A 17,536-nucleotide genomic window follows, 5' to 3' on the forward strand; every position below is an offset into this window, starting at 1 on the left:
GATTGCCACAAAAAGTCCGCACGCTAGTCAGGACAAGTAAACCTGCTACCTTTGACTCTGCTGTCGAGCTCGCAAAGATGGTTTATGCAGACCTGGCTGCGGATGATATTGTGGTGGAAGAAGAGAAGAAAGATAAGAAGTGGGTCAATGTCAAACGACCCGGTACTCAGTTGTGAAACTCCAAGGAAAAGAAGCAGAAGGTGTGGGAGAAGAGGTCGTGTAAGACCTGCGGAAAGTTGCACGGTGGTGAGTGCAAGTGGGGTAAAGGATCTGATGTTTTTCATAAGTGTGGTAAGGCTCACGGAGGAGAGTGCAAGCTTGGGTCGAATGCGTGTTATAAGCATGGGAAGGTGGGACATTGTGCTCCCGATTGTACTGTAAAACCCGCATGCTACAAGTGCGGTAAGCCGGGCCATTTTGCCAAGGAATGCACTGATGGTGGAGCTGGAGGGAGTGGAAAGAATGATGCGGATCAGACTAGGACGAGGACCAGAGCCTACATGTTAACCCAGGAACAAGCCAAGCAGATTCCAAATGTTGTCACAGGTACGTTTTTAGTAAACGATATTTCCGCTTCTGTATTATTCGATTCAGGTGCGAACAAAAGTTTCGTATCCACGCCATTTAGTAACTTAGCTAAAATGAAATGTTGCCGAGTGCCTGAAACTTTTATAGTGGAAACCGCTAGTGACACCTCGGTTAAAATAATGAGAATGGTTAAGAACTGTAAGATAGATTTAGAGGGACATGAGTTCCCTGTTACTTTGTATGTTATGACCTTAGGAGGGTTCGATGTGGTTTTGGGAATGGATTGGTTGTCTGAGTACGAAGCTCAGATAGTGTGTAAGAGTAGGATAATAAGGTTAAAGTCCTTGGATGGTAGTGCGGTGACGGTTTATGGTGATAAGGACAGTTCTGGGCTTAATGTCATTTCTATGATAAAAGCCGAGGTTTTGTTAAGGCGAGGGTGCGGTGCCTACCTGACATATGTTGTCAACGCTAAGGCCGAGAAAAAAGAAATGAAAGATGTTCCTATTGTGCGCGACTACCCAGAATTATTCCCAGAGGATCTTCCGGGCTTGCTACCGGAGCGAGAGAATAAATTCCAGATAGATTTAGTACCAGGAGCCCAGCCCGTCACGAAAGCGCCTTACCATCTAGCACCGTCTGAGATGAAAGAATTGATGTCCCAACTCCAAGAACTCCTCGACAAGGGTTTTATTAGACCAAGTGTTTCCCCGTGAGGCGCACCAGCGTTATTCGTGAAGAAGAAGGATGGAAGCATGAGAATGTGCATAGGCTATCGCTAGTTGAATAAGCTTACGGTAAAGAATAGATATCCTTTGCCAAGGATTGATGATATGTTCGACCAACTGCAAGGTTCAAGTTGGTTCTCACGAATAGATCTTAGATTAGGCTATCATCAATTGAAGGTGAAGGAGGCAGACATCCCTAAGACAGCGTTCCGAACGCGGTATGGACACTACGAGTTCCTCGTAATGTCATTCGGTCTAACCAATGCTCCTGCAACATTATGGACATGATGAATAGGGTGTGTCGGCCAATATTGGATAAGTCAGTTATTGTCTTCATCAACGATATATTGATTTATTCAAGGAGCGAGTCTGATCATGCTGAGCATCTGAAGGAAGTATTGGAGACTCTGAAGAAAGAGAAGTTGTATGCTAAGTTTTCGAAATGCGCGTTCTGGTTGCGAGAAGTGCAATTTCTAGATCACGTGATTTATCCTGAAGGGATTACCGTTGACCCAGCTAAGATTGAAGCGATAACAAATTGGAAGACTCCACAGAATCCGACTGATATACGAAGCTTCCTAGGGTTAGCTGGCTACTATTGGAGATTCATCGAAGGTTTCTCCAAGATAGCCGCACCGTTGATCGGTATGACCCGAAATTCGATAGTATTCAGTTGGGGTAAGTTTCAAGAAGAGGCTTTCCAGGAGTTAAAGAAGAGACTCACGCAAGCTCCAATCCTTGCTTTACCCGATGGTGACGAGGATTTGGTGGTTTTTACTGATGCTTCGCATCGTGGGTTAGGTTTCGTATTGATGCAACGAGGGAAGGTGATAGCTTACGCGTCCAGACAGTTGAAAGTCCATGAGTGTACTTATCCGACGCATGATTTAGAGCTAGCAACAGTAGTGCATGCCTTAAAGATATGGAGGCATTTCCTGTATGGTACTAAGTGTACTATTTATTCGGATCATAAGAGTTTAAAGTACTTCTTCGAGCAGAAGGAATTGAACATGAGACAGGGAAGATTGTTAGAGTTGATTAAGGATTACGACTGCGACATCAAATACTACCCCGGTAAAGCTAATGTGTTCGCTGACGCGCTAAGTCATAAGAACGAGGAAGTCATTGCAACAGTGAAGTTATATCAGTTGATTATGAATTCAAGTCTGTTTGATGAAATCATCAAAGTACAATCGGAAGTGTTCGTAGATGAAGGGCTAGTGAAGAAAGAAAGGATTTTCGGTCAGAAAGACGAGTTTATGGAAAACACTCATGGTGTTAAGACTAGGTTTGACCGTATGTGGATCACACGCCATGGAGATCTCAGAGGTCGAATCTTAGATGAAGCTCATAAGTCAAGGTATTCGATTTATCCAGGAGCTATGAAGATGTACCAAGATTTGAAAAGAGATTACTGGTGGCCAGGCATGAAGAATGATGTAGTAGATTATGTCAGTAAGTACCTAACTTACTTGCAAGTCAAGGCAGAGCACCAGAAACCTTATGGAAAGATGCAGCCCCTAGAGATACCAGAATGGAAATGGGAACACATCACCATGGATTTCATAACTAAGCTACCTCGTACAGCTAAGCATCATGATACCATCTGGGTGATAGTAGACCGTTTGACCAAGAGGGCTCACTTTCCGCCCATACGAGAGGCCATCTCGTCAGAAATGTTAGCAAATTTGTTCATAAAAGAGGTTGTGTCTAAGCATGGAGTACCGTTATCGATCGTGCCCGATAGAGATACTCAGTTTACTTCGTGATTTTGGAGGAAGTTCCATGAAGCTATGGGAACGAGATTGAACATCAGTACGGCGTATCATTCTCAAACCGATGGACAGTCTGAAAGGACGATCCAAACCCTTGAGGATATGCTACGTGCTTGTGTTTTAGATTTTGGTGGAAGTTGGGATGACCATCTGCATCTGGCAGAGTTCTCCTATAACAACAGCTACCATTCAAGTATTGGTATGCCACCGTTCGAGATGCTTTACGGTAGACGATATAGAACCCCGATATGTTGGGGAGAGATTGGACAGAAAGAGATGGGAAGTTTAGAAGTGGTTCAAGAAACATCTTCAAAGTTCGATCAGATTAAAGCAAGAATGAAAGCTTCTCAAGACCGACAAAAGTCTTATGCTGATAAACGGCGACGACCGATTGAGTTCAACATTGGTGATAGTGTGATGCTTAAGGTCTCGCCTTGGAAATGAATTATCCGTTTTAGAAAGAGGGGGAAGTTGAGTCCGAGGTACATTGGACCGTTTAAAATTATAGATCGTGTAGGTGAAGTGGCTTATAAGCTGGATTTGCCAGAAGAGTTAGAAGGAATTTATTCAACCTTCCATGTTTCTCATCTAAGAAAATGTCTACCTGACGACACGCCTCACGTGCCATTAATGGACATTGAGGTTGATGAACAGTTGAATTATATCGAGCAGCCGATTGAGATAGTTGACCCCAAGGAAAAGCAACTCCGTCACAAGGTTATACCTTTAGTGAAAGTGATATGGAAGCATCGCAAGGGTTCAGATGCTACTTGGGAAGCTGAGGATGAGATGCGCAAGTTTTACCCGAATTTATTTATGTAATAGTTAGGTTTCAGGGACTAAACCTCTTTAAGGGGGGGGAGACTTGTAACATTCTACTTTTGATTATAATAATAAAATAAATGTCGTTTATTTTATATTGTGTCATTTATCGGTTTAGTTAACAAACTGTACACGGTTGGGCTTGGACTTTAGAAGATGGAAAATGAGAAATGGAATGGGCCTTAGGTCCATGGGCTTAAGAGAGTATAAATACCCTTAAACCCTAAACCTCTCCATTTTCTATCCATCTCTACACCATAGCCTACACCATGGAAAACACACACAAACCCGAACCAAGATCCGAAGGCGAGAACCGAGCTTGTTGGTGCTAGATCGTCGTGAAGAACCAAAACAACATCAAGGACCAGCTCGTGTTCATAGTTCGGCTCATTTAAGGTACGTTTATATCTATAAATCATTCATCTAGGTTCGGATTCATTTAAGAGGTCCTAGATCTGTATGAATGTGATGAAAACGAGTCCAACAAACTAATCCGTAGTAAAATCCGTTACAATTTGATAGGCTAATTGTTAGTTTGAAATACCCGTAATATATACACATAAATCGCACCCATTAAACGCGAATGTATGGATGTTTGGGTGGTTAGGGTTTGTAGGCGAGGTGATTACGAGTTGATTGATACCAAACTCGTGTGTTTTCCTTGAGATTTGAGGCTGAATTGCTAATCTGGTTCGTGTTGACTGTTATTGTTCTTAACAATTTTGACTTTGACCCAAGAGTCAAAGTCTGGATAAGAATATAGGCTAATTCGTCAAGGTTGGATAATACGGAGCCAATTCGTTACGCTAAAATAACGAATCAGCTGATTCACAATACGTTGTGATTACAACAGGGAACTAGATCATTCGCTACTGGTCAATTCGTTATAATAAAACAGCGAACCAGATAGCGGATCAGGAGATTCGTTAATGACCAATTCGTTATATTTAGATAATGAATCAGTTGATTCGTTACTCATCATTCGCTATGTTAAGCTAACGAACTAGAATGACGAATAAACTAACGAACCAGGCATGTAAGGTGACGAAACAGTAACGAATTAGTTTTAATTCATTATAGCGAATGAGATAGCGAATTAGAAAAATAATTAAAATCCTAATGGAAAATGTGTTAAGACAGTTAATGGAAATAAAATTTTTCCAGCCAGGGGCTCTGCCCCTTGGACCCTGCTAGGGGCTGCTGCCCGTAGACCCCGCTGCAAGGGGCGCTGCCCCCGGACCCCCGTCCGTTGAGGGTTATAATTAGACTAGAAACGTGATATGGTTAGTGATAGATAATTGATACGTGTAATTGTTATACAGTTAGTCGTGCACAGCTCAAGAAGGGGATTACCATAAACGGTGAACGTAACCGCATTCAGGTGAGTTTCTAGCCTCATTTCCTTGTTAAGTTTTCGGGGCTGTGTGCATACTCGATGTGATAGTTAATACACTTACCTTAAATGGTAAGTGTATACCATGTATGATTTATATGTTAATTATATATATCTTGAATGTGATCGAAAGCTTGTCGGTACGTGAACAATCTTCGGATATTGCACGTATTGACAAGGGAGGTATGTATATGATAGATGGATGTGTATGATAGATATATGTATGAATGTGTATGAAAGAGTAAAGAATGCTATGTATGTTACAGGTATGTAAAGACAGAATGTACGAAGATGAAGAAGTAAGGGATCAGACCCTGATAATATCTTAGATAGAGAAGAAAGGGATCAGACCCTAATAATATCTGAGATAGAGAAGTAAAGAGGGATCAGACCCTAATAATATCTGAGATGGACAAGAAAGGGATCATACCCTAATAATATCTGAGATAGACAAGAAAGGTGTTGGTGCATGTTTTGTGGCCGTCGCTTGGCGAATAGTTTAGATTGTTTATGTTGTATGCTGTACACCTAGATAGTGGTCCACGCCGAAAGTCATCCATTCGAAAGAGCATTTTCAAATGGATACTCATTCGATCGAACCAGTCTCTGATTCGATCGAATGAGTCTGCTATTCGATCGAATAGGACTCATTCGATCGAATGAGTCCTGATCGAATAGCAGTGGGTATAAATACCCAGCTTTCAGGCGTGGTTTGTTAAGGGATTTTGCGTGCCCGGCGCCCAGGTGCTGTCCGGATGAGGGGGGAGGCCATGCTCGACCTCCCCCTGCCATAGATCGTGATTTCAGTGTTTAACAAGCATGTAATCTTTCGTTATTATCAATGAAATCGTTTGTTTCGTGTTTGTTTCTATCCGTCTTTGGTTATCAAACCTTCCGTCTCGAACCGGCTCGGATCGTCTCGGTCCCGACTGAACCAACAAAAGGGATCAGACCCTAATAATATCTGAGATAGACAAAGGAAAGAGGGATCAGACCCTAATAATATCTGAGATAGAATGGACAGTAAATATATAGTATGAACGTAATAATGTATGTATGTATGTATGCAGTTATGTAATGAAAGTAAAATAGTAACGTCATTATTATGTATCTTCGGATGCATAATTGAAGGTAGGTGTACGTATTGCATGTTATGTGATTAACTAGATATCACTCAGCGTAGCTGACTTTTAGTATGCACGCAGGTGAGTAGAATGAGACAGCTGGCTTGAGCGGGGACACATGGCGGTAGAATAAAGAAGCTGGCATCTGAAGATCTTTTTTTTATGTTTTGAACTAAAAGACATGTTTAAGTTATGTTTTAAAGACAAGATAATGAATGTTTGTAATGACTGATGTTTTATATTATTCCGCGAAAGTTTTAATTAACTCTGATATTTAGAACTGTGTTTATGAGTAAATCCAACACCGAAGTAGGGCTACCGGTAACGGGGCCTTACAGACAAACACTACTACTTATATTTAGATATTACATAATAGTCATTAACGGATTTAACTAAATATAACAAACTTTACTATAAAACGATTTTATTTTTTTACCTATTTATGGTTTATTATATTCTATGCATGATTTTATTCTAATAACAAAAAACGATGTAGTTACTTGTCCATTGACATCATCTAATGTTAATCAATTCTACGACGAAGAAGAAAATCACGCGCCAACAACTAATGAAGGTTTTATCTCAACAAACTTCAGTAACACAGGTTAGTTATTTATATTCCTTAGTTTTTTGATATATGAGAAATATATATTCATCACATTTATTTTGTTATACCCATGTATTTATTAACGTTTTTTAATTTATAAATTTAACAATTGTCACAATAAATTCCAAACAAGCAATTGCTAATGATAATCGAAGGCATAGAAAGATGGTTCTTGACGGAAGAAGAAATAAAAGATTCAACCACGCTATAAACAACACATCAATCGGTATTGTACATTAAGATTTAAATTTATGTTATTTCTTCATATAATTTTATTGTTTTCTTACTACTTTATTTAGTCCAATTGACATTACTAAAAATAATATTATATTTAGGTAACTAGGTTGGTCTTCCCTTATATTTAGGCATTACTAAAAACTATTACCTATTAAATTTAGCAATTTTTTTCCGGTTTCGACAACCTGTTGGAAGGTTGTAATAATTTTCTTATAATCCAATAAATTAAATTTATGAGGTTGAATATTTTTTTGTAGATAATGGAGGTAGTAGATTAAATGCAATCATACCATCAACTAATTCCACTACTTCACAAATGGGTCAACAACATCAAACATCGCGACCTTTATTGACATTTAACGGTACCGGTGAAAGTTCCATAGGTTAGTTAATATATTTTGTTTTTATTTCCATCTGATTTGTTATTGGTTTTCTCTTTTCGTATTTTATTGATTGTTTTTATTTATTGACGTTCTAATTATTATTAATTATGTAGTTTGTCCTACAAACACATTACAAGATTGCTTAGTGTATAACCAAAGACATCAGAGGATGTTTTTAAATGGAAGACTTAACACCAATAGTCCTCAAACTGCATATCGACAGCAAGGTTTTTATCATCAGGTAAGTCAATTAAAAATCATGTTTTATTAAAACATCTAAAATTAAATTTTAGATACTCACATATAATTTTGTATGTTCTTTGTATACTAATAACCACTTTTATATTTTAGGTGTCAATGTCTCATCTACTTATCATTTGACACCACTGTCTGATATTACCAACCAACATTTTACTTCTTCATCGAATATATCAAGAGCTGGATATTCTTCCACATCTACAATGTTGTATGGTCAATCCTCATCAACGCATCGTGCATCTCACAGAAGCTTCAATATTGATGAACGCATACGCATGGCAAACTTAGATCAATTTGAGTCATTTAACGTTTAAGACGAGTCTATCTATCCATGCAAATCGATATCTTTAGGTACCTGAATTAAAATACATTTTCTTTTGTTAGTTAATATATTTTTTAATGTTAGTTAAATTTATTTCATTTAACTATTTGTAATCAAGTTTTATTTTTTGCACTAATATATTTATAAGTTTTCTTTTATTTTTTATTTAATTATTTACAATTGATGGTTTAATTAGCAAATTGTATCTCAAACTACGTTATTCGAAGTTAATATATTTATAATTTTTATTATTGACTTTTGAACAGATTATATAGATCATGGTGATTAAAATTTCATGTGTGGAGTTTGCAAAGCATTATTATGGGATTTCGAGAGCAAGAAAGAAAAAACATACAACGGCGTTACAAGTTACTCACTTTGTTGTGGTACCGGTGACGTGCAACTTCCGGATATCAAGCCGCCACCAATGATTTACGTAAATTTGTTCATTGGTCATGATAGTACCAGCAAGTATATTCTTCAAAACATTAGACGATATAATTCCATGTTTTCTTTTACGTCTCTTGGTGGGAAGATTGATAATTCTATTAATAGAGGAAGTGTGACATATACTTTTAGACTTGGTGGAGAGAATTATCATTCGTTGGGAAGTCTTCTTCCGATGCCCGGAGAAAAACCACGGTTTTCTCAACCATACATTTACGATACTGAAAATGAAATATCAAACAGACGAGACATATTTCGCTACGTAACTTAAGTCTTTCAATTTTGACATTCATTTTTTTATAAACAAAATTAATTTTATAAATTTGATGTCATTTTATTTTTACACCTATTCATTTTGAAATGTAGGGAAACAGATTCAATTAAGAATTATTGGAGAACAAAATTATTAATTACCTGAAGGACATGTTGGATTCTCAAAATCCGTTGGTTAAAAGTTATCGGATTGCAAGGGATTGTTTTCAACAAAATCCAGATTTGGATTTAAAGTTGAGAATAATTGGAACACGCCGAGGAGATGCAAGGACGTACAACCTCCCAACAACTTCGGAAGTTGCGGCCTTAATCGTTGATGATATTGGTGATGCAGTTGATAAAAGAGATATTATTGTCACAACTCAAAGTGGGTCTTTGAAACGTATTAGTGAATTGCATCCGTCGTATGTTCCTCTTCAGTATCCTATATTTTTTCTATATGGTGATGATGGTTATAGTATTGACATACTTCATCGTGATCTTCGAGGTTCGGCAAAAAGCAAACGCAAGAAGTGCACGATGCGTGAATTCTTGGCTTACAGATTTCAAGATAGGCCAGACACCTACTCATTGATTTTAAATGGTAGAAGACTGACTCAGCAACTGTTTGTAGATGTGTACACAATGATAGAGACTCAAAGGTTACATTATGTACGCACACAACAAAAAAATCTTAGGTCTGAAACTTTTAAAAACCTAAGAAACATACATATGTCTGGAACATCGGATTTTTCTTCAGCGGGACAACGTATTATTTTACCTTCTTCATTTACCGGATGTTCTAGATATAGAATTATCTTGATGTAATGACTATATGCAGATGGTTTGGTTATCCTGATTTCTTTATAACCATAACCTGCAACCCAAATTGGCCAGAAATCCAACGATTTTTACGAAATAAAAATTGAAAGTCCGAAGACAGGCCAGATATATTATGTAGGGTATTCAAGATGAAGCTTGATTCATTAATGAAAGACCTGAAAGATAAAGCTTTGTTTGGGAAGCTTCAAGCAGGTAGCTTTTATTTTTATATTTCATGATAACACTATTTTGAAAACTTATTGTTGACTATCATTGTGAAAATTAGGTTACTATAACATATGTTGTTAACATATCTTATATTTTTATTCAATAAGTTATCTAATCCACGAGTACTTCTATTGTGTAGGTGTTTACACCATTGAATTTCAAAAACGTGGATTACCCCATGCACATATTTTCCTGTTTTTGCATTCTGATCACAAAATTCATAGTCCGGAGTATATAGACAACTTTATCTCAGCAGAAATTCCAGATAAGAATGAAGATCCGGAGTTGTATTCCCTTGTAAGCGACCACATGATGCATGGTCCATGTGGTGTTTCTCACCCTATATGCTCTTGCATGGTCGATAACTCATTTTCTAAAAATTTCCCAAAGAAACTTCAAAATGAGACGTCAATCGATTCTAATGGGTTTCCTGTTTATCGAATAAGAGATTTGGGTAATGTTGTTGTGAAGTCTGGGGTAAATTTAGACAACAGATATGTTGTTCCGTATAACAAGAAATTGTTAAAAAAAATATCAAGCCCATATCAATGTTGAATGGTGTAATCAAGAGGGTTCCATAAAGTATTTGTTTAAGTACATTAATAAAGGTCCCGATCGTGCTACTATATCACTTGTACAAAACAATGCGGGTAATCAAGATGAAGTTGTAGACGAAGTGAAGGCGTTTTAAGATTGCAGATACTTATCTGCATGCGAGGCGGCATGGAGAATTTTTTCTTTTGATATCCATTATAGATTTCCTTCAGTTACTCGCCTTCCGTTTCATTTACCGGGACAACAAACAGTTGTGTTTGCAGATGATGATGATGTGGAAGACGTTTTAAACAAGCCGACTATTGGTTCGTCAAGATTTACTGCTTGGATGGAGTGTAATAAAAAATGTGATATTGCACAAACACTAACGTACGCTGAGTTTCCAACAAAATTTGTTTGGAAACAACAGGAAAGGGTTTGGGCGCTACGTAAACTAGGTTTTTCTATTGGTCGAATTCATCATGTTCCTCCATCTTTTAATGAAGCATACTATTTAAGAATTCTGTTAAACAAGGTTAGAGGTCCTAAGTGCTTTGAAGATATTCGTACTGTTGATGGTGAAGTGTGTGCTACATATAGAGATGCGTGTTATAAAAGAGGCTTTCTAGATGATGACAACGAGTGTATAGAAGCAATTGAAGAAGCAAGTCATACTGCAAGTGGTTATTATTTACGCAGTTTATTTGCAACCATGTTAATCACATACAGTTTATCTAGGCCGGATGATGTTTGGGAAAAGACTTGAGAGTATTTAATGGATGGCATTCTATACAAACAACAAATTGAGCAGAAAATTAAAGGTATCAAATTATTTTCTTTTATGTTTTTTAAATTGTTAATACATCATGAAATTTGTTTATAAAAAAACAACTTTGTAACAAGTTTTTTATTCGATACAGATTTGTTACTTTCAGAGGCCCAACTAAAGAACCTCGCTTTACTTGAAATTCAAAACTTCCTCCTGCGAAATAATTGTAGTATGCGTTGTTTTTCTACAATGCCTTTCCCTAATGATGATTCTATAACAGCATCAACAAATCGTTTTATGAACGAGGAGTTGTCGTACGATACACAAGTCATGACAGGTGAGTTTGAACAACTTTATAATTAATAAACAGATGAGCAACGCAATGTGTATAATGAAATAATAGAAGCAATTGATGTAAAGAAGGGGGGTGTTTTCTTTGTGTATGGTTATGGAGGGACTGGAAAAACCTTTTTATGGAAGACGTTATCTGCTTCCATAAGATCGAAAGCGAAAATCGTTTTAAATGTTGCCTTAAGCGGCAAAGCATCTTTGTTACTTGAGGGAGGTAGAACTGCACACTCTAGATTTTTAATTCCTATAAATCTAACTGAGGATTCTACCTGTTCAATAACAAAAAATCCAGATATTTTCAACTTAATGATGCAAACTGATCTGATATCTGGGAAAAGGCTCCTATGATACATAAACATGCATTTGAAGCCTTGGATAGGAGTTTAAAAGATGTTTTAAAAGTTGGTAACCGTAATAGTTCTCAACATCCATTTGGGGGGGAAAGTTGTTTTTGGGGGTGATTTTCGTCAAATCCTACCTGTAGTCCAAAATGGATCACGTAGTGATATTGTTAATGCTTCAATTAGTTCCTCCCATATATGATCCAAGTGCAAGGTTCTTAGGGTAACCAAAAACATGGGTTTAATCGTCGGTTGTGATCCATCAAATTTTGAAGAGACGGCCCAATTTGTAGATTGGTTGTTAGAACTTGGTGGTGTCAATGATGGTAATTCCATTATTGAAATACAAGATGATCTTTTGATCGGTGATTCATCCGATCCTCTTTCTGATCTTATTTATTTTGTATATCCAACATTACTGGATAATTTTAATGAAATTTCATATTTTCAAGAAAGGGCTTTACTTGCACCTTTAAACGAGGTTGTCGAAGACATTAATGATCGATTTTTAACTTTATTTTCGGGAGAAGAAGTTGAATATCTAAGTTCTGATAGTATCGATAACTCTGAAACTGTTGAGCCTAGTTTCGATCCAACATTGCACTCACCAGATTTTCTAAATGGTTTAAAGATGTCTGGTATGCCTAATCATAAATTGATTCTTAAAGTTGGAATTCCAATAATGTTACTAAGGAATATTGATCAGAAAAATGGTTTATGCAATGAAACTCGATTACATCTTATTCAATTGGGGAGGCGTTTTATCGAAGTAAAGGTTATTTCGGGTACTAACATTCGTCATCGTACTTATATAACTAGTAGTACTTTAATTCCTACAGATAAAAAATTGTCAATCAAGTTGAAACGAAGACAGTTTCCTATATCGGTTTGTTTTGCAATGACAATTAACAAAAGTCAAGGGCAGTCACTAGCAAGAGTTGGAATATATCTTCGACAGCCCGTGTTTACACATGGTCAGCTATATGTGGCTTTATCACGAGTGAAGAGTAGAGTCGGTGTTAAATGCTTATATTAGATAAGGACGGTAATGTTACAAATAGAACTACAAATGTGGTTTATAAGGAACTATTTAGTTATTTATGAAATTTTAATTTTCAAGTTTTTGTTATCTATAAAAGAGTTTGAAAACGAATGTTATTTTGTTTTTTATAAAATTATCATTTTCAATTTTGTATTATGTAAATAGTAATTGTAGAAACAATGTTATTTTGGTTGTACGTATGTTGAAGTAACTTTTTGTTTAGAATATGTTATATTAACAACTATATATCATGTTATTGTCTCCTCGAGTGTTGTTGTTTAACGATTTTTATATTTCCACCCGTGTCGTACACGGTTCAATAACCTAGTTTAAAAATAATGCAATCTGGTGGCTTGAGAGAATATAGGAAGCAACCAAAAACCTTTTAAATGTTTTATTTATATATATTATAACTAGTTTTTATTCCCCATATTACGGGGGTTGTGTTTATTTTTCGTGTCTAATATTTATATTTTTTGGATTTTAATTTTATTTACTGTAAAAAGTTAATAATATACTTAGGGTTTGATGATTAAAGGGTTTCATAAATAAATGAGATGTTATAACGAGTTTAAAAGTTATGGGTTTGGTAAGACCCATGACCCGCTTATTTTTTTTAATTTAAAATTGTAACTTAATATAAATAATATATTTTCTTAAAAAAATTGAATATTAATATTTAGTATATCCCTATTTAATAAGATCTTCATATCAAGGTGAGATTTATTTTTTAATATAATGAGATATTATAGCGCGTTTAAGGTTAACTGGGTTTAGTGAGACCTGTACCCTTAAATTCGGGTCAAATGCATGAGAAACTTTCATTTACAAATAATACAATCTGGTGGCTTGAGAGAATGTAAGAAGCAACAAGAGAGCTTTTACGGATTTCGTTTATATATATTTAATTTTAAGATTCTTAGTTCTATAGTCTTTCTTTTATTTTCCTTTTTTTTGCACGCAACATGTATTGTAATTTATTTGCATCCGCATATGTTGTTTTACATTATTCATTTATGATATTAATATACATATTTTGGATTTTAATTTTATTTATTGTTAGAAAGTTAGTAATATAATTGGGATTTGATGATAAAAGAATTTCACAAATAATGAGATGTTTTATCCGGATTAAAAGTTATATGTTATATGGGTTTAGTGAGACCCATAACTAGGGCTGTTTAAAACCAGATATCCGAACCTTTTGGATAGTGAAAATCACTATCCGAATTCGAAACTTCGGATATCCGAAAAGAAATTTAAAAAAAACCTTGTTTTAATAATAAAAACCGTACATTATCTTAAGAATTCAAGTTTTCAAATCCAACCAATCAAACATACAACAACTAAATAACAAGTTCCTAAATCCAACAAACCAAACACTAAACAATCGGCTGACTGGATGGAGACGAAGACGGAGGGCTGCCTGGTTGGTGGAGACAGAGACGGATGACAGAAACGCCGCAACTGTGTGAGATCTAGGGTTTGCGTGACCGGCGACGGCGAGGATTATAACCAGCGATGGCGAGGGTCAGGGTGAGAGAAAGAGGCCGCTGCGTGTGTGATGAACGGGGATTTGTGTGGTCTGTTATGACTTATATGTGTGTAGGGTCAGGGTGAGAGAAAGACAGGTGGCACCTTGACTTCTAAGTAAGGACAGGAATGCCCGTGCCTAATCAAACACCACAATCATGAAAAACACCTGAACTGAGACCTAAAGCTGAACCGTTGATATAATAAAGGGAACCAAAAGTTCTCTCTCTAATTATAGTATGGATAACTAGAGGTGCACAAATCAGGTTTTTCAAATATTCGGGTTCAGGTATTAAAAAAACCGGTTTCCGGTTTGTATTTCGGGTTTTTTTCACCTCTATGGATAACTGTCCCACGAAGAAGGCTTGGACTGAAAATAGTCGTAGGCCCATAAACTGGTGGGCCCAGTGGAGGCATACACGAAAACACACATCCAAAATCAAAGACCTACAGCATACGCAGGGCAGACTATGGCGGTTCATTAACGTGTGCGACCCTCCAATTCCACCCTCATCCTATCCTTCAATTCAAACCCCCTTTTATTTATTTTGACCCTTAGGTGAAATCGATTGCTTTTGTTTTTAATTCGATTTGTTTGGAATTACATTTGGTTTCGTGAATCTTAAATAAATACAGTTGTTCGCCATGGCTCAGTTTGACCAAAACTATCAGTCAAACAAACCCTTTTCGGATTGCGATCAGTCTCGATTAGCTTTCCTTGATTTGATCATTCTGATTGTTGTAATCGGTTCTTGTGGATTCTTGATGCACCCGTTGTTGCTAGAAAGTTTTAAAACCCTTGAGCATGCTGTCCAGTGGCTTATGGTTAAGCAAGAAATGAATCACACTGTAAGTGGTCCCGTGGCTTACGGTCTTTTAGGACTGACCGCGGGTGTAACTTTGTTGGCCTTTAAGTTATGCAAAGGTCAAAGATGTGGTCGAGCGGGATGCCGTGGGCTGCGAAAGCCGGTTGAGTTCGATATCAAGGTCGAAACCCAAGATTGTATCAAGAGTTCGGGTTCTATGAAGTCTGGTTGTATGAATTGCCAAGGGATTATTATAAGGAATTAGAGGCGGAGTTGAAGAAAATGGCGCCGGTCAATCGTCGGGTGGTTCTTATTTTTCGAGGCAGGTGCGGGTGTCCGGTTGTTTGGGTGGAGGTTCCTGGTGTAAAAAAGAATAATAGGAAGATGAAGAAATAGATATATGATGATGATGATGATGATGATGATGATGATGAAATTTTGCTTAAAAAGCTTGGTATATACTTTTGCATATTTAAGGTTTATAATATATTACTTTTATGCTTGAAATTCTAATCTTTATTTTGTATATGCCTGTGTTATTTTTTTTTATTGTTTTAAGTTTGATGGTATTTTTGTTGAATTTTTGATCGATGTGTGTAAGCTAGGATGAATTCGAATCAAATAATTTAGTGGAAATATAGGGTTAAGTTATTTTAAAAATGAGGATAAAAATGAGAAGGATAAGAAAGAATTATAGCAAAAAAATATTATTAACAAAATAATAACTCAAAATTTAATGAAAAAAATAAAAATTGTAAAAGCGAAAAATGTTTTCACTGTCTTACTCGTCCTAAAAATAAGACACCATGTTGAGGAAAAAACATCATTGTGCCTTTTAATTATCATTGTGTTTATTTTCGTTATTAATTATGTCTTTTTTACTTGACATTGTGGTTTTCATTCTTGATATTGTATTATATTATTCAACATTGTGTTATATTTTGTTTAACATTGTGTTATATTTTGTGATATATTGCGTCTTTTTTAATTTATCATTGTGTTGTTTGTTCATTTTCGGCATTGTGTCTTTTCGTCGTCTTTTTCTAAACGAGAATGGCGGGGAAAACATTTTGGTTTTTTACTTTTTTTCGTTTTTTATTTATATTTCAAGTTATATTTTTTTAATTTTTTGTTTAGTGTTTTTTTTGCGTGGTTACAAATCTTTCTCACACTTATCATTTTTGTCTCCCTTTGTATTTTAACTTTACCCTAAAAAGAGTAAATGTTTTGATTTAAGCTAGATTGATGATATTTATAAATGAACAATGGTTGTCTGTGTTATTCTGTTGATATGAAAGTTCACACGCAAGTCCATGCGAAATTCTAAACGATAGCTTGACCACGCAAGAGTTTTGTTTCATGCGCAGGTTAACGTTGATTAGTTTGTCGGTTAGCTAAATTGTTTTGATTGAGTTGTACATGAACAGTTGTAACTTTATTCTCACTCCACAAAATATATGGTGTATGGTATAAGGCTGAGGATAGTGGGGGGGGGGGGGGTGAGCGGGGGGGGGGGGGCTACGTGGCTTGTAACATCCTAAAATATTATAACGTTAAATAAAGAAAGTTACGCTTAGTGATTTCGCGTTATTAATTAATTAATATCGAGTAAAGAACGGATCATAGACATATATTAATTAAGGTGGATTAAGTGGTAATGGGCTTTAGGTCCATGGGCTTCAAGAGGTATAAATACCCACTTAAACCAATCTTAAACCCTAAACCCTGATTTCTTTCCATCCTAATCTCTACACACTCAAAAACACACACATCCTTCACCATATTACGGCCGAGAGAGAGATGAGAGTGATTTGAGACCAAACGGACGCTAGCTTGTAGTAGATCCTTACCACACGAGCTATATACAAGATCTAGAGTTCATAACCAAGTTTAACCAAATACAAACGAGCACTAAAGGTACGTCTTTTACCTTAAAGATTACGTTTTTATTAACATTTAACCTTGAAACTTAGAACGAGAATGGATCGGGTGTAAATGAAACGTAAAGTTGTAAACTTGAGGCTAAAACGAACTTACAGGACATGCGATAGGTGCTGCTCGTTCAAAGATAAACCTTAGACCTAATATTAAACGTTTTAATCATAAAGGTCCGAACTTTATATGTTTTCAACTCAAGTTTTATCCGTGTCATATTCAAGGAATTCACGACAAAACGATTATGATTAAGGGGTTTTAGAGCGAACAGTAACTACTGCTGAGCAACTTCGCCTGCA

At 36.3% G+C, this 17,536-nt stretch overlaps 1 protein-coding gene and 1 pseudogene across 1 annotated transcript; both read left to right on the forward strand.

Annotated features, from left to right (window-relative positions):
• The first annotated feature begins 6,829 nt into the window (after nt 1-6,829).
• Nucleotides 6,830-11,226, forward strand: LOC143558053 (uncharacterized). Its single transcript, XM_077046979.1, has 7 exons — nt 6,830-6,974; nt 7,472-7,597; nt 7,711-7,838; nt 9,045-9,538; nt 10,034-10,403; nt 10,498-10,576; nt 10,694-11,226. Exons 1-7 carry the CDS (start codon nt 6,830-6,832, stop codon nt 11,224-11,226), a joined length of 1,875 nt encoding a protein of 624 aa, XP_076903094.1.
• A 930-nt stretch (nt 11,227-12,156) lies between these two features.
• On the forward strand, nt 12,157-15,724 carry LOC143558054 (uncharacterized; annotated as a pseudogene).
• The last annotated feature ends 1,812 nt before the right edge of the window (nt 15,725-17,536 follow it).

This window comes from Bidens hawaiensis, unplaced genomic scaffold, assembly GCF_021521415.1.
Source record: "Bidens hawaiensis isolate Kalapana, Puna unplaced genomic scaffold, B.hawaiensis_p1.1 tig00019318_1, whole genome shotgun sequence".
NCBI classification, from domain to species: domain Eukaryota; kingdom Viridiplantae; phylum Streptophyta; class Magnoliopsida; order Asterales; family Asteraceae; genus Bidens; species Bidens hawaiensis.

Coding starts and splice junctions, on each gene's coding strand:
- LOC143558053 (XM_077046979.1), top strand. CDS start 6,830: ATGCATGATTTTATTCTAATAACAAAAAACGATGTAGTTACTTGTCCA. Junction 7,839..9,044: donor AGCAAGGTTTTTATCATCAG/GTAAGTCAATTA, acceptor AATTACCTGAAG/GACATGTTGGATTCTCAAAA. Junction 10,404..10,497: donor ATGTTGTTGTGAAGTCTGGG/GTAAATTTAGAC, acceptor TGTAATCAAGAG/GGTTCCATAAAGTATTTGTT.